Below are 27485 nucleotides of genomic sequence, written 5' to 3'. Positions count from 1 at the left end.
CTTCATTAAACTGGTGCAGTAGTAAGAGCTACATAAAACCTGCGGGAAAATCACATTGATTGTGCAGAAGTGAGACGAGGAGGGGTCAGAAAAAGCACAACAGCCCTAAGAACATTTTAAGCATAATAGGATATGTTCTGAGATGTTTATTTTCCTTTTCAGCCTTTTAGAACGTACTTCAGCCATGGGTTGATAACGAGTCAAATTACAGAAAAAAGGTATTTGTTTCTACCAAATAATCTTTATTTTACTGATATTTCATTTTATCTGATCATTGAAATCTAATTTTAAAACCAATTATGATTCTTAGTCAAGTCAAATTCAATTATTTTCAGGGACATATGCCATGGATTGTTGAGTTGACAATCCTGGTCTTTCAACCATGTCTCTGATAGTCACAATATCATATTCTTATTTGATGATCCACACTCACACGTTCATCTGCTTTATTAGTTTGACTCCTTACATTAAAATAGATGCATTGTAGCCTTACATTCCTCCTATATGTGTGCTGCCTAATGTACTGACTTACCCCTTCCTAACAGCATCAGCACACTTCACTGCAAAAATGTTGAACTTGTTCCAGTTCAATTCCAACTTACTCAATTTGTACAGATCCCTCCTTCCTCAGAAACAGCCAGTCATCCAGAAATCGAAAATCCAAGATGATAAATAACTATTGTTGATAAAATACTAGAATGTTACTGCCCATTGTCACTGAACCAGAGTGTTGTATAATTTATTGGCATTCAAAGAACACCAGCAGGTGAAGATTTTTTATTTGTAAAGGATGATTATAAGTGTCCCATGGGATTGTGCAGATATGGGCAGATTCTGTCTTTTTAATGTAATCTGAAAGCGCTGCATACTGACTCCACACTGCCATAATAACATTTCAAAGTAATTCATCTTAAATTTATGTATCAATACAATATCGTTTTTTTGTTCAGTTAGTAAATGGATTAGAGTCTACTAATAGAGAAATTGCTTAATGGAGAAGCAGTCAAAAGATCTTTATTGAGGCATGTGTGGATATTATTTCCCATTATTAGTATATGCATGCTCATAAATTCAAATATTTTAATTGATTTATGAATGAGATGTAGTTTGAGGACATCATGCTTGTACATTAGCCAATCCTGGATATTTTAATGTGGTATATAACTCATTTCTTTCATCGTAACATTTTAGTTAGTCGATAAATTTGAAGTGTTCAAATTCTGTCAAACCTTAAACCACTGAGTATTATCTATCTATGTCAAACATATATTTTGCACACTGCTTGATGCAATTAGACTATAAATATTGAAGTTGGATTTTCATCCTGTTATGTTTTTCAGTTCTTTATTCAGCACTCATCGCCAGCCTTTTGTTCTTTTTGGTTGTCACTCGACAAAAGAAAACTTAAACTCATACAGCTTCACTTTTCCATCTGAGGGTCACCTTGTTAAAAACACAAACAACAGGGGAGGCACTGCCAGGCATATGGTATTGTACCTTATTTCTCTTTTGTCGTTTTTTCAGTGTGGCTAATTGCTTAATAGCATATTTGTTTTTTTCCTTCCATTTCTCAGAGATATGCAACATTTATTCCACATGGAAGTAAGGGAATAATATTAGCTGGGGAGTGGATGCTCAGTCATCCACTCCCCAGGTCGGTGGGAGTTCCCACCGCCACTGGTACCATTTAATCCCGTGCTACCTGCTCCATGGTCCGACAGTCGGCGACTAAACCGTCTCCTCCACCTAGTTTGCCAGGTGAGGAGGGGGCTGTGAACCCCCAGCAGGACCAAAAACAAGGCCTGTTTAAGGGCGGATGAGCTTCCAACGAGCCAACGGCCATCCACACTTCAGTAGAAGTTGCGATCACTATCGTACATAGCATTGTTAGGAATGATGATAAAGCACATATACCAAAATCCTATACTTCCAGTGGCGGAAGTCAGCAGGATCTGGAGGACTGAGATGTGTGGTGCGTTCGTCACCGTTCCCATTGGAAACCAGCACCACTGTGTCACTACACCACCCCCCACCAGGAAGGCCTTCCTCGACTGCAGAACCAGCCAACTCCCCTCTACCAACACTCTTTTCTGCCTAGCAGAGCTGGTCCTTACTTTTAACAACAACTTCGACTACCACTTTCTCCAGATCCAAGGTGTAGCTATGAGCACTCGTATGGGCCCCAACTATGCCTGCCTTTTTGTAGGGTCGTTAAGCAATCCCTGTTCAAGACGTACAATGGCCCTATCCCCGAATATCTCCACTACATTGACAACTGCATCGGGACTACCTCCTATACCCATGCAGAACTCAGACTTCATTAACTTCACTATTAACTTTTATCCTGCACTCAAATTCATTGGACCATCTCCGACATTTCCCTACCGTTTCTTGATTTCACCGTCTACGTCACAGGAGATAGACTATCGACGGGTGGAAAATTACAACCTTCACGTGCTCCGCCCTGTTTCGACTAATGCAATCAACTCGACGTGCACAAACGGAAGATCAAATAGAACCAGTTGTCCAACAACTTTAGGCTGTGCATGCCACACGAAAGAAGAAGACTATCGACTGACATCTACTATAAACCTACTGACTCCCACAGCTATCTAGACTACACTTCTTCCCACCCTGCCTCCTGCAAAGATTATCCCCATCTCCCAATTCCTCTTTCTACCCGGCATCTGCACCCAAGATGAGGTGCTCCATACCAGGACTATCTATGATGTCCTCATTCTTTAGGGAATGGAGATTCCCCTCTTCCATCATAGATAAGGCCCTCACTAGGGCCTCCTTGATATCCAGCAGCTCCGCACTTCTCCTACTCCTCACCTTTCACCCCATCAGCCGTCGCATACAGCACATATTCCTCCAACATTTTCACCACCTCCAACGGGATCCCAGCACTATCGACATCTTCCCATCTCCACCACTTTCAGCTTTATGCAGAGAACGTTCCCTCCGCAACCTCCTGGTTAACTCGTCCCTTCCCATTCAAACCACCCCTCCGCAGGTACTTTCCCCTGCTACCGCAGGAGATGCAACACCTGTCCCGATACCTCCTCCCTTGACTCCATCCAAGGACCCCAACATTTTTTCAAGGTGAGGCAGAGTTCACTTGCACCTCCTCAAACCTCATCTACTGTATCCGCTGCACTTGGTCTTGAACACCCCCGCTCAGTTCGCCTAAATCTACCTGACCTCCTGAATCCACTGTTCCAATAGATAATAGGTGCAGGAGTAGGCCATCCGGCCCTTCGAAGCAGCACCGCCATTCAATGGCTGATCATCCCCAATCATTACCCCATTCCTGCCTTCTCTCCATATCCCCCGTCTCCGCTATCTTTAAGAGCCCTATCTAGCTCTCTCTTGAAAGCCTCCACCGCCCTCTGAAGCAGAGAATTCCACAGACTCACAACTCTCTATGTGAAAAAGTTTTTCCTCATCTCCGTTCTAAATGGCTTACCCCTTATTCTTAAACTGTGGGACCTGGTTCTTGACTCCCCCAACATCGGGAACATGTTTCCTGCCTCTGTTTCAATAAGATATCCTCTCATCCTTCTAAACTCCAGAGTATACAAGCCCAGCCGCTCCATTCTCTCAGCATATGACAGTCCCGCCATCCCGGGAATTAACCTTGTAAACCTACTCCCGCAATAGTAAGAACGTCCTTCCTCAAATTAGGGGGACCAAACCTGCACACAATACTCCAGATATGGTCTCACTAGGGCCCTGTACAACTGCAGAAGGACCTCTTTGCTCCAATATTCAACTCCTCTAGTTATGAAGGCCAACATGCCATCTACTTTCTTCACTGCCTGCTGTACCTGTAGGCTTACTTTCATTGACATGAACAAAGACCCCCAGATCCTGTTGTACTTCCCCTTTTCCCAACGACACCATTTAGATAGTAATCTGCCTTCCTGTTTTTGCTACCAAATTGGATAACCTCACATTTATCCACATTAAACTGCATCAGCCATGCATCTTCCCACTCACACAACCTGTCCAAGTTACCCTGCATTCTCATAGCATCCTCCTCACAGTTCACACTGTCACCTAGCTTTGTGTCATCTGCAAATTTGCTAATGTTACGTAATCCCTTCATTTAAATCTGTGATATATATTGTAAATAGCTGCGGTCCCAGCACCGAGCCTTGCAGTACCCCACTAGTCACTGCCTGCCATTCTGAAAGGGACCCGTTAATCCCTACTCTTTGTTTCCTGTCTGCCAACCAATTTACTATCCATGTCAGCACTCTAACCCAAATATCCTGTGCCCTAATTTTGCTCACTAATCTCCTATGTGGGACCTTATCAAATGCTTTCTGAAAGTCCAGGTACACTACATCCACTGGCGCTCCCTAGTCCATTTTCCTAGTTACACCCTCAAAAAATTCCAGATTAGTCAAACCATGATTTCCCCATCGTAAATCCATGCTGACTCCGACCGATCCTGTTATTGCTATCCAAAATGTGCCGCTATTTCATCTTTTATGATTGACCAGCATTTTCCTCACCACCGATGTCAGGCTAACTGCTCTATAATTCCCTGTTTTCTCTCTCCCACCTTTCTTAAAAAGTGGGATAACATTAGGTTTGGACTGCTGTATATCGGCGAGACCAAGCGCAGGCTCGGCGATCGTTTTGCTGAACATCTCCGCTCAGTCTGCCTAAACCTACCCGATCTACTGGTTGCTCGACACTTTAACTCCCCCTCCCATTCCCACACTGACCTTTCTTTCCTGGGCCTCCTCCATTGTCCGAGTGAGGCCAAGTGCAAATTGGAGGAACAGCACCTCATATTTCGCTTGGGCAGTTTACACCCCAGCGGTATGAATATTGACTTCTCTAACTTCAAGTAACCCTTGCTTTCCCTCTCTCTCCATCCCTCCCCCTTCCCAGTTCTCCGACCAGTCTGACTGTCCCTCTAATTACATTGTATCTCTGCTTTGTTGTCACCTTCTCTAAGCTAACAATGGTCTATTCTCCATTTTCCTTGATTCTCATTTCCTTTGGTCTCGTACACTTCCTCATCTTTGTAACTCCCTCTGCCCTCATGCTCAGTCCGAAGAAGGGCCTCGACCTGAAACATCACCCATTCTTTCTATCCATGACAGATGTTGATCAGTCAGAGTATGCCAGCATAACAACCTGGCTCTCAACATCAGTAAAATCAAGGACCTGATTGTGGATTTTGGTAGGGGAAGGATCCTGTTTACATCAATGGAACGATGGTGGACGGTCAAAAACGTCAAATTCCTGGGCGTGCACATTTCCGAAGACCTTTCCTGGACCCAGCACACTGATGCAATTATAAAGAAGGCACATCAGGGCCTCTACTTCCTGAGAGAATTACGGAGATTCAGTATGTCAATGAGGATTCTCCAGAACTTCTACAGGTGCTCAGTAGAGAGCATACTGACTGGTTGCATCGAGGCCTGGTTCGGGAACTTGAACGTCCAGGAGCTAAAATGACTGCAAAAAGTTGTAAACACTGCCTAGGCCATCACCGGCTCTGACCTCCCCACCATCGAAGGGATTTACATAGCTGCCAAGTAGTACAGATTTTCCGTATTTCGTACGGAAACGCGATAAGAATACTGAAATATTATTTTGCGTTGTTAAATATGGATTTTTAAAAAATGACCATAGACAATCGTAACAACTGCTGTACTGGCTATGTTGCAGCAAAATCGCCTTGGAACTTTACATTTTTAAAAAGCTTGGGTTTAACAAGTACTGCAGAAAGATTGGAGTCGTTTATAACTTGATTCCTCTGAAATGAAAACGATTTGTTAACTCCCACTATTAGCACTTGTTAACTACCAGTAGTTAACACGTAGTTATACAATGTGTCACCATTACATCGATATGCATTGCTCAATAAATATAACTGTGTTTTAACCTTCAAGTATTACGGACGCCGCGTTCCTTTGACGGGAGAATTTCTTAAAACTCATTGTCATTAAGGGCTCCGGACAGTGAGCACGGGCTTCTTCCTGGCGTGCAGGTGCAATCCCTCATTCACCCACGTTATTTAGTAATTTTTACCCATCATTTAGGGATGTTATATGAATTAAAAAAAAATAAGTATGTTTATTTTTGTTAGTTTATCTAAAGTGAAATGTTTGATCTTTTCCAACCCCTTAAGAAATGTCTGAAGAAGGAACCCGACCCTAAACGTCGCCTAGCCATTCCCTCCATAGATAAACATAAAATGCTGGAGTAACTCAGCGGGTCAGGCAGCATCTTTGGAGTGAAGGAATAGGTGACGTTTTGGGTCGAGACCCTTCTTCGGACCTTCCATAGATCCAGCCTGACCTGCTGAGTTCTCCAGCACTTTATGTTTTGCTCTTAAAATAAATCTGTGGTCTGCTGAAGAAACAACACGATAAACCACTCTGGAAGTGCAAGTTTTGCTGTACACTTCATACTGTAGAACACATCATAATATACCCTGAGTGAATTAATGGGGTTAGATAATTTTTTTAATCTGTTGTCTAAATCAGCCATTATCACAATGAATGGCAGTGCTGTCTCAAAGGGCCAATTTTTTTTTCCAGCAAATTGGCACCGTGTAAATATACTGATATCCTCAGCAAAATACTGATTTTCAGCTACTAGAATACTGAAATGCGCTGACAAAACTTGGCAGCTCTGAATTTATCGTAGTCGCTGCCTCAAAAAGGCGGCTAACATCAAAGACCCACACCATCCTGGCCACACACTCATCTCGCCACTGCCAACGGGAAGAAGGTACAGGAGCCTGAGAACTGTAACGTCCAGGTTCAGGAACACCTTATTCCCAACAGCCATCAAGCTATTAAGCACTACAACCTCATAAGCCATGAACTACAATAGACTTATTATTATCATTGCATTGTTATTGTTGTTCTTTTTTTTCTGAGTTTTTATATTTATTATAATTATATATCCTGTTGTGCTGCAGCTAGTACGAATTTCATTGTTTTATCTGGGACAGATGACAATAAAACACTCTTGACAATGGGAACCCAATTGGCAGGAATGGCTGCGCCGCCGGAGAGCCACTAAGAATGGGGGGGGGGGGGGGTGGGGGGGGGTTGGGGGGATGGAGTGAGTGCATTGGGGGGGGGGGGGTGGTAAGGGCAAGCGGCGGAGTTGGGGACAGTGAGGGGAGGAGGGGGGATCAGGGGCATCACAACGGGAACCTGTCAGCTGCACCTGCGCAGTTGGGGGCTATGGGCGAGTGGTGGAATATTGCGTTAGGGGACCAGGCCTCCCGTGTGACAATGGGACCCAACAGGTCCCACTTAGTCTAGTATATTACTAAAACTCTCATCTTGTTTGTGATTCTGTCGGTCTTCGTGTTTGTCTGCCCATGTGCTCCCGGAACTATGCCAAAATGGTATACGATAGCACTACAATTGTTGCACCAACTTACTATTGTCCTGTGGTTTGTTTTCATCAAGTTTTGTTCAGATTGATTGTATATTTTACATGTTATTCACGTTTTAAACTTTATAAAATCCAGTTTGAGAAAAATCATTTGAATTTGCAATGGCAGTTGGCGGCTATGACGTCACAATGAGATCTAATTTACATAAACTGCCTGTCAGTAGTGTTCCAATGTTGCAGTGTTATCAAAGACAGGATTCCCAGTGCAATGAGATATTTGTTACATTGTTGTAAGGAGAGGGAGGGAGAGATGAAGGAAACGAGGAGAGCATTGTTTAATGTTATTTAAACAGATAGAGGGGAGAGGGGTTATTGAGGGAGGGAGTGAATGAGGGTAGGGGAAAGGTGAGGGAGGGAGTGTGAAGAGGGGAGGGAGGGAGTGTTAGGGGATGAGGGGAAATGAGCCGCAACTGCGCAGTTAGGGGCTATGCGTGAGTAGTGGAATATTGCGTTGGAGGAATGGGTTACGTTGGGGGAACAGGTGAGTGGTGGAAACAGGTTGCGTTGAGGGAACGGGTGAGGTGTGGAATATTGCGTTGGGGTAACGGGTCCCACTTGGTCTAGTACTGTATAAAGATACATTTCTTTATTATGATTTCTTACTTGCAGTGTTAGATGAAACATTTTTCTTATACCATGCAGGTTGTGCAATGTACATCTCCCAGAGGACCTTTGGCATGCTCAAGGACATACTTCTTTGGAAACACTCATGTACCTTACATGTGTAAGTTAATACTTAAATAAACAATTAACTTTCCATTATGAAGATGATCAGAAATGAAATTAATGTACACTATTTTTATTTCAGCCAAAGACAGCAATCAACAGAAAAATGATGATTTTTTGTAAGTTTGACTCCTTAACTTTATGCTACTTTCAAAAGTAAATACATGAATAATGATTTCACGAATGTTTGAATAAGAAAATGGAACAGGAATGGATAATTAACCCGTTTGAGCCTGCTCCATTATTATTTATGCCTAATTTTCTACCAGGCTCAATTCTAATTCACTCATAATTCTGTAGATCTTATAATATCCATTAAACTCTTGATCTGTCTTGACTCAATTAGTGAAAATCCAGAGTGCAAATGCACTGGTTCAGAGAATCCCAAGGACTAATGAACCACTTAGACACATTCTTCTTCCTTACACTGCCCCTATAAATTGCCCCTAGTGTGTGATGAGTGGATGAGAAAGTGGGCTAACATAGAACTGGTTTGAACGGGTGATCGATGGTCGACACGGACTCGGTGGGCCGAAGGGCCTGTTTCCACGCTGCATCTCTAAACTAAACTAAACACTTGAAACTGGTCACCTTTATTCTGATTCTGAGCTCACTTCATTCAATATTAGTTGTAACATTTGTTTTAATACACTTGTAGAAAATCTCAGAATAGGAAGCTTTGATCCTGGAGGTCTATGTCTTGTGTCTTGAGTAAATATCTGCAAGCTTTATTGTTTGTTTTTTGTATGGAAATAATTGAATATTCTAGTTAATCTAGATATTTACTGCAGAAATGAAATGCAGTCAAATACCAAAATGGTCCATTTCATATTTTCCCTGATATTCTATCTGCCATGTATTGCACCTTTTTGTAATTGTCTTCCACTGTTTTTGGGGTTCTTGAGGATGATGATCCTGTAAATTCCAGATACTCGTCAATTTTCCTCTGAACTCGATGGAAAAAGTTCCAGGATTCACTCCTACATATCTGTAGGATTTAAGCTTTTCCCACTGAGAGTAGGGAAGATTCAAACAAGGGGACATGACATGAGAGTTAAGGGACTGAAGTTTAGGGGTAACATGAGGGGGAACTTCTTTACTCAAAGAGTGGTAGCTGTGTGGAATGAGCTTCCAGTGAAGGTGGTGGAGGCAGGTTCGTTTTTATCACTTAAAAATAAATTGGATAGTTATATGGATGGGAAGGGAATGGAGGGTTATGGTCTGAGCGCAGGTATATGGGGACTAGGGGAGATTATGTGTTCGGCACGGACTAGAAGGGTCGAGATGGCCTGTTTCCGTGCTGTAATTGTTATATGGTTATATCAAGTGGATGTGCTTTCTTCCTCCCAAAATTCTCAATTCATTCTCAGTCTTGCCATGGATTCTTCAGTAAACTTTCACAAACTTTAATTGCATTTTCTTACATATTTTTGCGAGTGCGGGTAGGTATGACAGAGGAATGCAACTTGTTACTAACTTTGCATTATTGCACTCTCCAGTTTTCTCTTAATTACTGGTTGGTTATATTATTGCTGTATATGTAACCATAATGTAACTCAGGACAACATTTAAAAAAATCCCATAGCCCCTTTTTTGCTTCTGGTCACCAAATATTGAAATTCCACCCGGGCTCACAGTGCAAATTTGTGTTTTTTTATGTTCATTGCGAGGTGGTCTTTTAATTTTTTTAATTAATAAACACAAAATGTTACAAAGTCACAGAGGCTTTATGTCTGAAATGTGATAGAGGACATTATCTAATGACAAGAGGATGAATCAGCAATTAAGTCTCTCAATGATCTTTATTTCTTAGGGTGCTGCCACAGATTTATATTGCTGTAGTAGAAGCAGTGTTGGCTAGCATCCGATGCTACGTAGAAACTCCCAGCATAAAAATTGTAAGTCTTTTCTGTAAGATTCTATTTTAATTGTTAAATCAAAGATTTATGGTTATTTAGGTGTTGCAGTCTGTATTAACCTTAGCTGCTCATTCAAAATACCAAGAATCTCTGAATTTGGTTATATTCCTCATGGGATAAAATATATTAAATACTCAACAACTTTTCATACAAAACATTCTGTTGGACTTCACACATTTTCAGCTATTGTTCTGAAAAGTACAGAATTGCTGCCCAAAGGAGGTTGCATTCATCCCTACTCCTTTTGAATGAGAACATTCCTGCTTAAAGCTGTGTAAAATACTTCAGAAATAAATTAAATTAGTGATTGAACGCACAAAGTACCAGGATCTTCAAAGAGGATGTTGGGGCTAATTAGGTATAAATGTAAATAAACTAAAGCTATATTTTAACACTTTGTTGAATTACACTAGAAATAAAATTCAAAGTTTCAGCCTACTTTTGCCAAATTCAAGTTTATGTTTTTGAAATATTTATGGAATTGCTTAATATTCAGAAATTTTTGCCTGTTTCATGAGAATTATGGATGGATAAATATTGGAAAAACAATTTTTTCCTGTATTAAAAAGACAAATGCTATTAGCATACTTAGTTTCCATACCACTGATATCACTTCCACTGGCAACTAAATCTGAGATGAGCTTTGGGCCACATCCATGTCATAACAAATGCATCCATTTGTTTTGGTGTTCAACGCCACCTCTGCTTCAAATTTATTCTCATGTACTTTTGTTGAAATTCCCTTGTTCTAACCTCGATAAGCTAAATATGGTCAAAATTTCTGCCCTTGTCTCAAACTTTCACTAGTGTGTTTGTTGAGTGTTTTGCTAGCTCCTTGCCTTGGATTTTATAATTATCACCTGTTTTTGCAATCCTTTCATGGTCATGGTCATACCGTTCTCTACTGATCTAACCACCCAAGGTAAATGCAATGCTCTAGTTTATTGCTTGTAATGTACTGTTGCTGATTGTGGCTTCGGCTGCTGAAGCTCTTCTAAAATCTGGTATTCTCCCTTTAATTCTCCATTGCCTCTTTAAACCTGCTTCTGCTCTATAGCTCTATATGTGGTTGAATGTCAAGTTTTTGTTGAGTAATGTTCCATTGAAACTCAGGGAAATATTACCTTGGTAAACACAATATATACTGAAAGTTTTTGGTATTAAATATTGTATAGAACAACTACAACTTGCACAGCATTTCACAGAAAACAACCAAGGTTCTTTATAGGATATCATTGATAAAAATGTTGCATTATATCATGTGTGGAAACTTTAGACAAGAATGTTAGATTGTAATGTAGGCAAGATTAGGGAAGAAATTCCAAAACGTAATACCTAGGAAACTGATAAATTGGTGGAGATCCTTGAACAAGAATGTGGGGAATGTTGAATACAGGGAAAAGCGTTTTAAATTTGTGGTGTTGCAAAGCTGTGTTGGTCATTGAGTGCAAATAAAATGGATTGATGGGTGTTTGGATATGGGAATAATGTAACTGAGTTTTGGATGAACATACTGATGGCAGTGTGATTAGATAAATTTGTGAAGGGAATAGTAGCTTGAGTCCAATTGCCAAATGAAAGAGTATTCAAATAGTTAATTTTGGAGAAAACAAATATCAGGTGCTGTGGCAAGTGAGCAATATAACAAAGGAGGAAATTGGCATTTTTGATAATGGTGCAGGAACAGAGTCAGCAATTCCTGTGAGCAATCATTTAGGATGTCCCGTTTGCAAACAGTATAATGTACCCTCAAAGTGACGAGGATAGGGGAGTAGAATTGTTTTTTGGGTGTAGAATCTGTGGCTCTTACGGCGTTCATCTGCTTCTCTACCGATTGAGTTCGGTGTATGAGACCTGCCTGAGACCAGTGAGTGGAGATCTAAAGAGTAAAAGCGGAACCAATGTTTATAGAATCTTATTTTTTTGTTTCTTTTCATTCTGGAACTGTGAGTAACTTTGTGAACGTTAAATGTATGAAACTTTTTCAATTGATGAACTGGCCAATAACTGAACATTGGTCTCTGCTGTTTCATTGTGCTGAATGGAAAATAATTATAGCTGAACAGATAAATTCAGCGACACTCAGATTTTCCAGAACAATTAACATAAATGAAAGGAAAAATAAAGAAATCTATATCTAACGGGGGAATAGTTTAATATCTTGAAAGGATATGTACCACAAGTAATTATCATCATGGACTTCATCATTAGAGGACATGGAATTCAAAAACTCCCTTTTCACACAAAAAATTGTGAGAATGTGGACTTGCTATCATATGCATTGGTTTAAATATGAAACAGTAAAGGTTGGTAAGCATATGAGGGAGAAGAAAGTTGAGAGTTGTGTTTTAGATTTAGATGACGAAAGACAGGAGTAGGTTCCCGGGAATGCTCAGATTGGCTGGTTCAACTGAAAGCCGTATTCCGTGCTATTTTATAAAGTAAAAAGTCCTGTGTTCAAGATTGTACGTTGGTCTATATATAGTACTTTTTTGTGCATTTGAGTCACTAATGAATGTATTCTACTTTAGGCCAAAGAAATTGCGGAAGATGTTTTTCTTTCAACATTGGATTGCTATGGTCTTGGTCACTACAAACCTATCCTAAGGTATGAAACAATCTTGAATTTGAAGCTCTAACTTTGTTCTTTAACTTTGTAAATAGGAATGACAGTAAGATTACAGAGTGCCCCCCACAAGCAGGATTTGAGCGGAGATACAGTTAGAATTGATGTTTTTTAATTCTTCGTGGAGCTGTAGAATGTGCAGCAAATAATTGTCAGATAATTGAATATATGTTAATATAAACTTTGCAGCTGAAATTATCATCATTCATTCTGTGTATTTTCCAAAAAAGATATACATTTTTAGAAGATGAGTAATTCATGATGAATAATGTAATCAGATGAGCATAAAATAATCTGGACAGGAAACACAAAGTTTTGACAGGCACAATTTGTCAAATAGGAAGAGAGGTCGACCTTTATGAATCTGAACGTTCCTTCACGTAGAAATTTGTAAAGATTTTTCGGTTTAACTGATGATTTTAACTGATTTAACACTAATTATGACACAGGAGTCTATTTGGCTCATCAGATCCATGCTGGCTCCCACCAGAATATTATTCTTATTCCCTCTTCTTTCCCAGTTACCTTACAATGTATTCTCACTTATATTTACTCTCTTTATTCTTTTGTGGCTTAGCTAATCTTGGGGGTAAATTGCAGCCATTTAACCTACAAACATATCTTTGGGCTGTGGAAGGAAGCCAGAGCACTGGTGGTTACAGGGAGAATGTGCAAATTGGACACAGTAAGCATCGAATCTCATGATTGAATCCAGGTCATTGGATTCACAAGGCGGATACTTTTCTAACGATGAAATAAACTGATGTTTTAAACTGAATTTGTTAAACCTTCCACAACCTCAGGACCTTCTGACTGTTCTTTCAATTCCATACATTTTTCAGAGATTAAAGTTTCAATAATGATCACTTATTTATTGTCACCTACAGTGCCCTCCATAATGTTTGGGACAAAGACTCATCATTTATTTATTTCCCTGTGTATTTCTCAATTTGAGATTTGTAATAGAAAAAAAATCACATGTGGTTAAAGTGCACATTGTCAGATTTTAATAAAGGGTATTTTTATACATTTTGGTTTCACCATGTAGAAATTACAGCACAGTTTGGGGCACAGAAATGTCATGTAAATGAAAGTAGTCATGTTTAGTATTTTGTTGCATATCCTTTGCATGCAATGACTGCTTGAAGTCTGTCCACAAGACTCATCCGTCCACAAGACCTTTTTTCCAGGACTGGTTGCTCTTTTAAGTACTTCTTGGCAAATTGTAATCTGGCCATCCTATTTTTGCAACAACCCAGTGGTTTGGCATCTTGCAGTGTAGCCTCTATATTTCTGTTCATGAAGTCTTCTGCGGACAGTGGTCATTGACAAATCCACATCTGACTTCTGAAGAGTGTTTCTGATCTGTCGGACAGATATTTGGGGATTTTTCTTTATTATAGAGAGAATGTTGTGGAGGTCTTCCTTGGCCTGCCAGTCGTTCTGCGATTAGTAAGTTCACCTTACTTAATGATGTTCCAAACAGTTGATTTTGGTAAGCCTAATGTTTGGTTGATGTCTCTTTATTCTCTTTATTTGATAACAGCTTTATTCTTGTTTCTCAGTCTCATAATGGCTTCTTGAACTTTCATTGGCACAACTTTGGTCCTCATGTTGATAAACAGCAATAAAAGTTTCCAAAGGTGCTGAGAGACTGGAGGAAAGACTAGGTGCTGAAAGCTCTCTTATACCTGCAAATAAACACCCCTGAGCAATTACAAACACCTGTGAAGCCATGTGTCCCAATCATCATGGTGCCCTGAAATGGGGGGGCTATGTATAAACACAGCTGCAATTACTACATGGTGAAACCAAAATGTATAAAAAGACCCTTTAATAAAATATGACAATGTGCACTTTAACCACGTGTCATTTTTTTCTATTACAAATCTCAAATTTTGGAGTACAGAGGCAAATAAATAAATGATGGGCCTTTGTCCCAAACATTATGGAGGGCACTGTACTACAGTCCCCTAAAACCTTCTTTGACGTTGGTTGTAAATTGGAAAGTAGCCCAACAGTTAGAAAAGCATGGGAGGAGCAGATGTGAAATTTTAAGATCCTTTGTGATGTTTATTTTGCCAGCATTCTGAGCAGTTTGTATATGGATGCTACCTGACCTGAGAATTTGTAGAGCACTTGATTCTAACCTGCAATATTTATGATTTCTGCAAAGCCCCTATCAGTCTTTGCTTTGTCACTGACAACACAATTTTTTTGCCATCCTCTGATGCAAGTGATTATGTGGGCAATTTATATTACTGTCTAACAACTGTGTAAGATATTGGATTTTGCAAGAATGAGTCTTTTCAGAATTTTTTTTGAGACAGTTTTTGTGCCATCAGTGCTATTTTACTTTTACAATTGAGCCATTTTCGTAAAACATTTTTGGTAACTGTTATTTTTCCTACAGATCAAAATTGTGCTTTCTGATTGAAGCTGTGAATAGCCATGGAACGTGAGTGTTTTGGGGCCTAGCTTTGTTTTCAAAAACCCTTTGATAACTTTATTGATATTGATTTAGACAATAGATAATAGCTGCAGGAGTAGGCCATTCGGCCCTTCGAGCCAGCACCGCCATCCAATGTGATCATGGCTGATCATCCCCAATCAGTACCCCGTTCCTGCCTTCTCCCCATATCCCCTGACTCCGCTATTTTTAAGGGCCCTATATAGCTCTCTCTTGAAAGCATCCAGAGAACTTGCCTCCACTGCCCTCTGAGGCAGAGAATTCCACAGACTCACCATTCTCTGAGAAAAAGTGTTTCCTCATCTCCGTTCTAAATGGCATTCTTAAACTGTGGCCCTTGGTTCTGGACTCCCCCATCTTTATTTATTATTGTCACGTGCACATGAGGGGGAGTTAAAAAGGTGGAGTTGTTGCTTTACTAATCAGGGAAAATATCACAGCCGACTTGGAGAGGACATACTGGAGGGTATGTCTACTGAGACGTTATGGGTTGAGCTCAAAAATAAAAATGGAGCAATTATTCTTATAAGATTATATTATAGGCCGTGCAATAACCAGCAGGAGAAAGAGAATCAGACATGTTGCAGATTATGGAAGGATCCAAGAACCACAGGATTGTTGTAGTGGGTGACTTTAGCATCCCCATTATTGATTTTGACTTACTCAGTTCAAGACGATTTTGTGAGGTGACTCCAAGAAGGTTTGCTTAAACAGTACGTGGATAGTCAGACTCAATGACCATCGTGGACCTTATATTGGAAAACGAACCTGGCCAGATGACTTGTGTTACGGTGGAAGAGTATTTTTGAGATAATGATCACAGGTTTTAAGATTGTTTTGAATATGGACAGGTCTGGATATTGGGGGAAGCTACTTAATTGGCGCAAGGCAGATTACAATGTCAGGAAAGTTTCTTCTGGCAACATGTAGAGGGCCCCACACGGGAGAGGGCAATGCTTCATCTTGTCTTGGGAAACTGGGAGGGGCAAGTGGATGAAGTGTTCGTGGATGAGCCTTTTAGGCCAGCGGCCACTGTTCTGTTAGGATTAAGATAGTTATGGAAAAAGACAGGGTGAGCTCACATGTTAAAATTCTAAATTGGGGCAAGGCCAAACTATGGTGTAAGACAGGATCTCGCTCAGTTTCATTGAAGCATTTAGTTTGAAGCAAAAAGAATGTTAGGAAAGTGGGATGTTATTAAAAGTGAGCTGATAAGAGTCCAGGACATGCACAGATGAGCGTAAGAAAGCTTCAATGGCAAGGGAAATTGAAGCTCTACGAGGATGTTGCCAGGACTAAATGGTCTGAGCTATAGCGAGAGGTTGAGTAGGCTGGGACTCTATTCCTTGGAACGCAGTAGGATGAGGGGTGATCTTTTAGAGGTGTGTAAGATCATGAGAGGAAAAGATCGGGTAGACGCACAGAGTTTCTTGCCCAGAGTAAGTTAATCGAGGACCAGAGGACATAGGTTTAAAGATGAAGGGGAAACAATTTAATAGGAATCTGAGGGGTAACTTTTTCACACAAAGGGTGGTGGTGTATGGAACAAGCTGCCAGAGGAGGTAGTTGAGGCAGGGATTATCCCACCATTTAAGAAACAGTTAGACAGGTACATGGATGGGACCGGTTTGGAGGGATATGGACCAAATGCGGGCAGGTGGGGTGAGTGTAGCTGGGACATGTTGGGCCGGAGGGCCTGTTTCCACACTGTATGACTCTGACAAGTTTTCCATGTTATTTCTTTCTAGAATCATCTCATTGGAGAGCCATTCAAGCAAATTCCTCATTAAAACCGTAAGTTATCCATGAAATAGAACATTTTCCTTTCGTTTTCCTGACATTTCTCAAGAGGAGTTGTTTGTATATTTAAACATTTCCAAGATAAGGGTTAGAATGAAACCGCAACAATGACATTTTAAAGACAACCGTTCTCGCTATTAAAACAATATCAGTAAATTATGATATCAAATTTCCAGATTTTATTCCAACCTGATTCTGATACTGAATTGCATACTTAATGCTGTTGCAGGAGGTTCTATACCTACATATCTTTGATATTGTCTGGATTGGAGCTCCAGTTCCAAGACCTCAAAGATAAAATGAAATATCAAGTAAATCTAAATCATAAATCTTTAATCATAAAATCCAGATGAGACTGATTAAACTTGATCCAGCCCCCTGACATCTGACTCTGGTTGATTCCTAATGGGCCACTTAGGTGACTTTTTAGGCGACTGCAGGAGACTATGCAGTCGCCGCATGGACGCCACATGTTCGCGGGTGCTTGCCGGGAAGTCGCCTTCATGGTCATGAGGAGTTCCCGCATTCTGGGAACTAGTCGTGGCCTCTTTATGGTCGGCGTGAATTTTTCAACGTTGAAACATTAGCGGCGACTAGAATGAAGCCGCCATAGAGAGTAGCTAGAATTCTCAAGCTGTAGGTGAGTCGTCAGGAGGTCCTAATGGGTTGCCAGGAGGTCGGAGGTTCTTGTAGGTTGTAGATGCTGACCAGTGAATTTCATTGGGTCATTAGGGGAAAAAAAAAGGTAAGCAGTAGTTTTCAGAACCAAGGATAACCGATCGGTAATGTTAAATGTTCGCCGAGCTTCACAGCCATGTATCTCTGGCTTCTTAAAAGTTGTCTCCACTCATTCTCTCCCCCTCATTTAAAGAACTTACCGTACACTGTGCTTTAGCCGTCTTTTTGCAGAGTCAATCTTCCTGTTTATCGCGGTGTGTGTCTGTTTCACCTTGGCTTTGCACCATGTGAATTTTTAGACAGCGCTCCCCCGCTTGCCCTGTCCCCTGCCTGCATAATGGGCTGGTGAAGGAAGCGATGTGTTTGTGTGTATCTGAGTGTGTTCCACTCTGACAGTCGCCGTTCCAGTTGCCGGTTTTTCAGGCGACTGCCGGCAACTTGACAGTCGCCGGCAGTCCACTAAAAAATCGCCTCAGTGGGACAGGCCCATTACGTTAACAAAATTCACAGGTGGGGAAATCAGGAATGACCTGACCTTCACACTGTAGCTAGGTTTTAGTTTTCCAATAAATAGCTGCATGAATAGGATTAGTGGGAATAAACTGAGAGCCAATGTTTGTTTATATTTGCTTTACAATCATGCACTTTTAATGTCCATCTTCTTAATCTTGTCTGTGTAAGAAAGAACTGCAGATGCTGGTTTAAATCGAAGGTAGACACAAAATGCTGGAGTAACACAGCAGGACAGGCAGCATCTCTGGAGAGAAGGAATGGGTGACGTTTCGGGTCTAGACCCTTCTCCAGACTGCTGTCAGGAAAGTGGGCAGGACAAAGACAGAATGTAGTCAGAGACAGTAGGACTAGTGGGAGAACTGACAAGGGGGAGGGGATAGAGAGGGAAAGCAAGGGCTATTTGAAGTTTGAGAAATCAATGTTCATGCCGCTGGGGTGTAAGCTCCCCAAGCAAAATATGAGGTGCTGTTCCTCCAATTTGCACTGGGCCTCACTCTGACAATGGAGGACGCCCAGGACAGAAAGGTCAGATTGCTTAATAGACAATAGGTGCAGGCCCTTCGAGCCAGCACCACCATTCACTGTGATCATGGCTGATCATCCACAATCAGTACTCCGTTCCTTCCTTCTCCCCATATCCCTTGACCGCTATCTTTAAGAGCTCTATCTAACTCTCTCTTGAAATCATCCAGAGAATCGGCCTCCACTGCCTTCTGAGACAGAGAATTCCACAGATTCACAATTCTCTGGGTGAAAAAGTTTTTCCACATCTCCGTTCTAAATGGCCTACCTCTTATTCTTAAACTGTGGCCCCCTGGATCTGCATTCCCCCAACACCAGGAACATGTTTCTTGCCCCAATCCCCTAATAATCTTATATGTTTCAATAAGATTCCCTCTCATCCTTCTAAATTCCAGTGTATACAAGCCCAGTCGCTCCATTCTTTCAACATATGACAGTCCTGCCATCCTGGGAATTAACCTTGTGAATCTACGCTGCACTCCCTCAATAGTAAGAATGTCCTTCCTCAAATTTGGAGACCAAAACTGCACACAATACTCCAGGTGCGGTCTCACTAGGGCCCTGCACAACTGCAGAAGGACCTCTTTGCTCCTATACTCAACTCCTCTTGTTATGAAGGCCAACATGCCATTTGCTTTCTTCACTGCCTGCTCTACCTGCAATCTTAATCTTGACATCTGTCTGGCTCGAAGGGCCTGCACCTATTGTCTATTAAGCACTTCAAGTCCCCCTCCCATTCCCAATCTGAACTTTCTGTCCTGGGCGTCCTCCATTGTCAGAGTGAGTCCCAGCGCAAATTAGAGGAACAGCACCTCATATTTTGCTTGGGTAGCTTACACCCCAGCTGTCATTTCTTTCTTTTGGAGTTAACTGTGCGTCCTATTTTTATTGAATATCATTGATATCTTATTAGTTTTAATCTTTAACCAACTGTAAGCATTTTAGAAAAATGTATATGGGTCATTTCTGATTAAATTAGTTTAGTTTAGTTTAAAGATACAGCGTGGAAACAGGCCCTCCAGCCCACCGAGTGCATGCTGACCAGCGATTACCCTAGTTCTATCCTACACCCAGTAAACAATTTACAGAAGCCAATTAACCTGATTTATAAATAAACAATATTTCTAGATTTCACTTCATTTATCTGCCCTTTTGCACTCAAGCATCAATCGCAATGAATTAATGTATTTCACTATCTCCTTTCAAGGGCTCCCTCCCCATGCTAATATCAATGTGATTTATGTGGAACATAACGTAACAGTCTGAAGAAGGGTTTCGGCCCGAAAAATTGCCTATTTCCTTCGCTCCATAGATGCTGCTGCACCCGCTGAGTTTCCCCAGCATTTTTGTGTATAATGTAACAGTAAATAGCTGGTTTCTCTGTATATCAATATATAGCCTATAAAAGCTTCAAGCTCTGTCAATTTACTTATTGAATTGTGGTCCACTGTAATCTTGGTTTTAGATTGCTTGACTGAGTGCTTTCCATTGTGTTGCAGGCCTCAATGACTGTTTATGACATTCCAGATTTAACAGGAGGAAAAGGGACTCTAGGATCCATAGTTTTCTCTGAATCATTCATAGAATCTAAAATATTTTTGAAAGAAAAAGGTAAGCAACAACAATTTAGAAAAATTAATTTCTCATCCTACATTATGAAACATTGGCAGTGGTGTTGTAGCAAAGTTGAATCTCATCATAGCTGTGGAATTTAAATTCAATTAATAACCTGGATTTATTTTTAAAGTCGTTAATTATGATGATCACATAACAACCAGCTAGTTTTTCAACACGTTGTTTCACTAATATTCCTCAGAGGAGGAAATCTGCTGTCCTTGTGTGACTCTGGACCCAGCAGTGAATTTTCCAAAAAAAAAGGCTTTCTGAAATGACGTTGGCTACTCTGCTGAAGAGTCTTTGAGATGGGCAGTAAATTCTGACCTGTCCGGGTGCCCAGTTTCTGAGAGATGAATCTTCAAAACTCAGTACAGTATTACTTTTGGAAGGATCTGTGATGGTAGATTGTGGTTTCGTTGATATTAGTTACCATTTAACAAGGATATGAACAGGATTTCTGACTGTTTATATTGAGAAAAAAGGCACTTTCTGATTTTCCATCTGTTAGTAAAATTGAGAGCACAGGAAGTTTGAGAATCCATCACTTGGGTGCATTTGGACCAATGAAGGATCCCAGATCTGAAAAGTTAACTACTTTTCTATCCACAGCATCATTGAGTTTTTATTTCATATTTCCAGTACCTGCAATTTTTTTAACTTTCAGAGCAAAGAGAATATTGTGAGAGGTTGGACAGCAAGAGGAGATGGATGATATAGATTGGTGTTGACCAGGAGATGGTGCTGAAGGCCTGATAGCAAATGTTTCTGGTGGAGGTGAAAATAGAATCGTACAGCACGGAAACAGGCCCTTCGCCCAAATTGTCCATGCCGACCAAGATTCTCCATCTACACCAGTCCCATCTGCCTGCATTTGACCCATATCCCACTAAATCTTTTCATCTTCCTGTCCAAATGTCTTGTTATTATATGTTGCTATAATACCTGCCTCAACTACCTCCTCTTGCAGCTTGTTCCATATACCCACCACCCTTATGTGAAAACTTTGTCCCTCAGGTTCCTATTATATCTTTCCTCCCTCATCTTAAACCTATGTCCTCTGGTTCTTGATTCCCCTAGTCTATAGGATACTCTGAGCATCCTATTCCCCTGATTATAATAAACACCTTTATAAGATCACCCCTCATCCTTCTGTGTTCCAAGGAATAACTTCCTAGCCATCTCACCCTTATAGCTCAGCCCCTCAAGTTCTGGCAATATCCTCGTAAATCTTCTCAGCTCTTTCCAACTTAATGACAGGATGACCAAAACTTAACACAATACTCCAAATGTGGCCTCACCAACATGTATAAATATAACATAACATTCCAAACAGCTATATTTCAAAAGTTATTCATGATTAAAGTTTAAAAAAAAGCCAAACTTGCAAAAAAAAAAAATGCTTTTCAGTGTCAGAGTCTTGCAGCACCTTCCAGTGATGTGTCACAATGCCATCTCCCAGACGTCCAATCACAATGGATCTCATTTACAAATGACATCACAATGGGACGTTGCCAATGGTAACGAGGTTGCTGCCACTATTAATATCTGAAGGGGCTGCTCCTCAACTTCTGATTCCCCTCCATGCCGTAATCAGGTTCACTTCAGATTTCATGCTATATTTCAAAAGTTATTCATGATTAAAATTTAAATAAAAAGCCAAAACCGCCTTTTCACAGACAGCCCTGTTTCCAGGAGTTTCCAGTGATGATGTTACAATGTCACTCACACTGCACCAATCACCATGGGCTCTCAAGCTGCCGACTGCCACAATGACATCACAATGGGAGGTTGCTGCCCCACGATCCTGGTGATTGGCCACAAGGCAGGGAGTGGAGAGGGCCGATCGGGGGGGGGGGTCTCATCGCCACCCCCCCCCCCCCCCCAACCCCACCCCACCCCCGCCCCCTCCCCCCCTCGAGGTGAACGCCAATGCCACACACCCCCCCCCCCCCCCATTTGGGGGACGGGGCCCCAACGGGTCCACTTGGTCTAGTGGAACTATACATTTGCTGCAAATCTGAAATAAAGGAGAATACTGAAAAAAGCCATAAGAAATGATAAGCAAATAATTATATCATATTGCCACAGAAGGCTGTGGAGGCCAAGTCAATGGATATTTTTAAAGCAGAGATAGATAGATTCTTGATTAGTATGGGTCTCGGGGGTTATGGGGAGAAAGCAGGAGAATGGGGTTAGGAGGGAGAGAGCATGAATCCAAGACTTGCCAATATCTACAGATGCACCGTATAAAGTATCCTGTGAGATGCATCACACCTTAATTTGGCAATTACTGTACACAAGACTGCAAGAAATTACCAAGAGTTATGGATATAGCCCACACAAACCAGCTACACCCCCCCCATCAACTCCGTCTGTACTTAATGCTGTCTAAAAAGCTGCCAACATAATAAAGAACCATTTTTCACCTTGGGTATTCCCTCCTTTTCCATCAGGCCGAAGATTTAAAAAAACTTGAAAGCACATACCAACAGCTTCTTCCCCACTATTATCAGATTACTGAACGGTCCTCCCATAAGTTAGGGCTACATACCTCATTGTACATAACTGTCTCTCACTGTAACACTCTATAACGCTGTAACACTATATTCTGCATCTGGTATTTTTGTCTGTTGCACTTGTGCATGGCTTGATTTTACTCATGTATAGTATGGTTTATTTTTAATCTTCCTAATGGGCACTACATTTCGGGGTTTCATGTCACCTATAAAATTTGAAATATGTTGGGATCTTATAGAAACTATTTGAGGGGGGATCTTATAGAAACTTACAAAATTCTTAAGGGGTTGGACAGGCTAGATGCAAGAAGATTGTTCCCGATGTTGGGGAAGTCCAGAACAAGGGGTCACAGTTTAAGGATAAGTGGGAAAACTTTTAGGACCGAGATGAGGAAAACATTTTCCACACAGAGAGTGGTGAATCTCTGGAATTCTCTGCCACAGAGAAGTTGAGGCCAGTTCATTGGCTATATTTAAGAGGGAGTTATATGTGGCCCTTGTGGCTAAAGGGATCAGGGGGTATGGAGAGAAGGCAGGTACAGGATACTGAGTTGGATGATCAGCCATGATCAAATTGAATGGCGGTGCAGGCTCGAAGGGCCGAATGGCCTACTCCTGCACCTATTTTCTATGTTTCTATGTTCATGATACTCAAGTCCCAGTTATGAATTTGGTCAAAAAGAGAAATGGTTCCTACCTTTACTAACCTCTGCAATATCCACTGCTATTCTATGCTTTCTGGTTAGAAGCCATTTATGCACAGGTAGTTCTGCTAAAACATGTGCTTCCATAAGGTGAATTGAATATAACGTGATGTGTATTATGTGAGTCACATTGGTTATAATGTAATTTTGATTGGGAAATTATGAATACTTAAAGGTTACTTTGGAAATTGACAAGCAGAAAAATATTGTTTTGGAAAAAAACTGTCTGGGGAAAATAGTGTTTCCATGTAACCTCCCTGTAGTAATCAAATACCATTGTCTCTTCAGAACAAAGACTGTTAGTTTCACTGCAGGTGGTCATTGAAATTAATAAGCAGTCACTTCCATTGATCCTTGCACAATAATACTCTGTTAAACAAACAAAAAATATGACCTTCAATATTTTTAGCTCGCAATAACAAAATAAAAAGACCTTTATTTTGCAATATCCTGCAGGGGGAAAAACAAGCTTTGTCATTGCGTCTAAAACTCTCGAGATCCTCACCTCCCCTTTTTCCCCATTGACATATGTTGTTTCAACAATACGATTTTCTATAATGTGAGGTTTCTTAGGAATGCAACCATGCATTATTGCAGATATACTGTATCCAAACTCTCAATGTTCCTATAATTCTATATGCTGTGCCTTCGCTGATGAAGAAATTTGAGAAAATAATAAACTGTTGTTCCACTTTGTTCCCTGTAGATGGTACTATGTCTACAGACAGCAACTACATGATTCTCTCAGCAATTGTGCCTCGATATGTTTCTTGGATGGTAAGTGTACACCAATAATTTCCAATTTTTCTTTGATAAAATCCTCCTGTTCATACTTGTGATTGTAAAACTATCTCATTATGGCCCTATATCGGCATTTGTTTATAGTTGTAACACAATATTTTCCTTTTCTCTGTTTATTTTTTATTTGCATTATGTGTTGTACTCTTTATATAGATGGTAGACATAAAATGCTGGAGAAACTCAGCGGGACAGGCAGCATCTCTGAAGAGAAGGAATGGGTGACGTTTCAGGTCGAGACATTTCAGACTGATGCGGGGGAGTGGGCGGTACAGAGATAAAATGTAGTCGGAGACAGTGAGACTGGTAGGAGAACTGGGAAGGGGAGGGGAAAGCAAGGGCTACTTGAAGTTAGAGAAGTCAATGTTCATGCCGCTGGGGTGCAAGCTACCCAAGCAAAATATGAGGTGCTGTTATTCCAATTTGTCCTCACTCTGACAATGGAGGAGGCCCAGGACAGAAAGGTCAGTGTGGAATGGGAGGGGGAGTTAAAGTGTTGAGAAACCGGGAGATCAGGTAGGTTTAGGCAGACCGATCAGAGGTGTTTAGCAAAACTATCGCCGAGCCTGTACTTGGTCTCGGCGGTATACAGGAGTCCACACCTGGAACAGCGGATATAGTAGATGAGGTTGGAGGAGGTGCAAGTGAACCTTGCCTCACCTGAAAAGACTGTCGGGGTCATTGGACGGAGTTGAGGGGGGAGGTGTAGGGTCAGGCATCCCTGATGACCTGGTATGGAAAACCTCATCCTGGGCGCAGATGTGGCATAGACAGAGAAATTGGGAGATGGGGATGGAGTCTTTACAGGAAGCAGGGTGGGAAGAAGTGTAGTCTAGATAGCAATGGGAGTTAGTGGGTTGTAATAGATGCCAGTTGATCGTCCATCTCCTGTGATGGAGCCATTGAGATCTCGAAACAGTAGGGTAATGTCAGAGATGGTCCAAGTGAATTTGAGGGCATGATGGAAATTAGCCCTGAAATTGATGAAGTCAGTGAGTTTTGCATGGTTGCAGGAGGTAGCACCGATGCAGTCGTCTCATTGTATTGTTTGATTGGACTCGTGAATGGTTTGATTTGATGTAAAATTGTTCACATTTTACATTAATAAACCAATATCAATACCAAAACTTCTGGCAGCTAGAATATATCTCATAGACCACAGAATATCTGCTCCTGGTCTATTTAAGCTGGTTTCTGTAAGAACTCTCATTAGTCCCTTTTTAATTTGATGCTTCAGGGCAATGTAGGTGGAATGTGAAATGGAATTGACTTAGTGTTGTTGGAGACTATTAACCAAATTTACAGATATTCTCAATGTCAGCTGGAGTATTTTGATAAAATAGAATTTCTGAAAATATATGAGATTGAGGTATTTCATAACTAAAATTGTCTTTCTTTATCAGGTTGAGGATGCTGAGGTGAAACTTTCAGAGGAGGTGCAGCAAGTACTGAAGGTACATCTTTTGGACTTGTTTTCATGTGGTTAATTATAAACAAATCCCTCAAATCCCTTTTGCTGCAGTGACAGATATTGCAGATTTTAATTGTGAAATGTACCAGGACTAATGGAGATATTTATATGAGGTGCAGGCTAATGGGGTGAAATGTGGGGACCAGGGGAACTCTATTTTTGTTCCATCTGGGGGGAGGACAGTGAAGGCAGAATTTAAGGGACACAGAATATAGGGAGGGGTCCATCAATGACAGCAGGGGGGAACTACAGGAGATGTAATACTTTCCCTATACCTAGGGCGGCACAGTGGCACAGCAGAGCGGCACAGAGACGCAGTGGCAGAGACCCGGGTTCGGAAGACCGTTTAATAGTCTGAAGAGAATCGTGACAAAAGATAACATTTTATTTGATCAAGTGAGAAAGAAAATGTACTAGTTGATAATAATGATGATGATGATGATGATACTTTAATATCAGTTGTACCTAGCAGGTGCAGTGAAATTCTTTGTTTTTGCATACAAAGTGCACAAAAGAGTCGCCACAAAGGAGCCGACAAAGTTACATAAAGTACTCACCCCTTCTTTGTCCCCCCCGCACCAGGTCACCCATAGTTCTCGGCGGGCCCCCCTATGCCCAATCCCTCTTTGTTCCCGGCGTCCTCCCCACACCCGATCCCCCTTTGTTTTAGACAATGCGGCACATCCGCGATGCCCTGTCCTCGGCCCGATTCCGTTTGAGGTTCCAACCTGCCCTCTCCCTCTGCCCAACCTTGAGGCTTCAACCCGACCTGGTCCGCAGGGGCTCCAACTCATCCTCGGCCCAACTCGACCTCGGGGCTCTGGCCTGACCGCTGGGGCTTCGACCACTTCGCGCTGTGCGTTGGCTTCTCCATAGGCCTGTGGGGCGGGTCCTCCTCTGTCATCTGAGTGCGGCGGACGAGTCGGGTCCCGCTGCTCGTCGGCAGTAAGCGAGTCATTTGCAAAATGTAAACTTTCAAGCCAATTAACCAGATAAGGTTGTTACAATTTTTCATTACAAAATTAATTTAAAAAACTGCCACATAATATTTTGTTTGCATGCAACATAAATTCAAATAGGATATTAGAAAAGTTGTCACAGATTTGATACCTGGGACATTGGCATAATTTTGAAGGTATTGAACTTTTCATTATTTTCAGATGAAAGAACATTTTCTTGGCACCTTGCTTATAGGTGGAGACTCTGCATATATTTATTCTGGCAGTTCAGTTGCCAGACCAGAAGAAGGTAACATAATTGACTTGTCTAAGAATACTACAAATGCTGGAAATCTGAAAGAAAACAGAAAGTACTGGTTGCCCAGCAGGTCAGGCACATTGTTGTTTCTTTCACTATTGCCTGACCTGCTGGGTATAACTTATCTGTTCGAGAACTTTCATGTGGTAAATCATGCCATAGCAAAAAACAAAGTGAAACAAATAAATGACTGATTACTGAAAAGTGTTTAGTTTGGTTTAATAACACTAGGGTCAGGGATGGAGACATAAAGGAAGGTCAATGAGTTTTAGTTCATGGTAGATTTTGGAAGAGAATAAAAGAAGAACATTGTAAAACCTTACATTACAGTTAAAGGTTCTTAAATGGGATAGATAATCAAGTTCTTTTTCCCATGGTGGAGGTCTCAAAAATAAGAGGTATGGGTTTAAGGTGAAATACAGGAG

At 41.2% G+C, this 27485-nt stretch overlaps 1 protein-coding gene across 5 annotated transcripts in view; it reads left to right on the top strand.

Annotated features, from left to right (window-relative positions):
- The window catches only part of dnaaf9 (dynein axonemal assembly factor 9), a 109363-nt gene that overhangs the window by 43084 nt on the left and 38794 nt on the right, over window positions 1–27485 (top strand). For 3 of the 5 annotated variants that reach the window (XM_055642897.1, XM_055642818.1, XM_055643049.1), the window contains 13 exons: window positions 163–218; window positions 1341–1488; window positions 8086–8167; window positions 8252–8288; window positions 9983–10067; window positions 12620–12696; window positions 15128–15172; window positions 16933–16978; window positions 20197–20308; window positions 24241–24311; window positions 25736–25786; window positions 26083–26199; window positions 26964–27051. In XM_055642897.1, coding sequence (XP_055498872.1) covers window positions 163–218; window positions 1341–1488; window positions 8086–8167; window positions 8252–8288; window positions 9983–10067; window positions 12620–12696; window positions 15128–15172; window positions 16933–16978; window positions 20197–20308; window positions 24241–24311; window positions 25736–25786; window positions 26083–26199; window positions 26964–27051 — 1015 coding nt within the window. The remainder of the gene's footprint in view (window positions 1–162; window positions 219–1340; window positions 1489–8085; window positions 8168–8251; window positions 8289–9982; window positions 10068–12619; window positions 12697–15127; window positions 15173–16932; window positions 16979–20196; window positions 20309–24240; window positions 24312–25735; window positions 25787–26082; window positions 26200–26963; window positions 27052–27485) is intronic. The other 2 variants (XM_055643124.1, XM_055642970.1) reach the window with 1 other exon arrangement.

The sequence above is a fragment of the Leucoraja erinacea genome, chromosome 1 (genome assembly GCF_028641065.1).
Source record: "Leucoraja erinacea ecotype New England chromosome 1, Leri_hhj_1, whole genome shotgun sequence".
In the NCBI taxonomy this organism is placed as follows: Eukaryota; Metazoa; Chordata; class Chondrichthyes; order Rajiformes; family Rajidae; genus Leucoraja; species Leucoraja erinaceus.
This window is presented reverse-complemented; position numbering and strand designations above follow the sequence as displayed.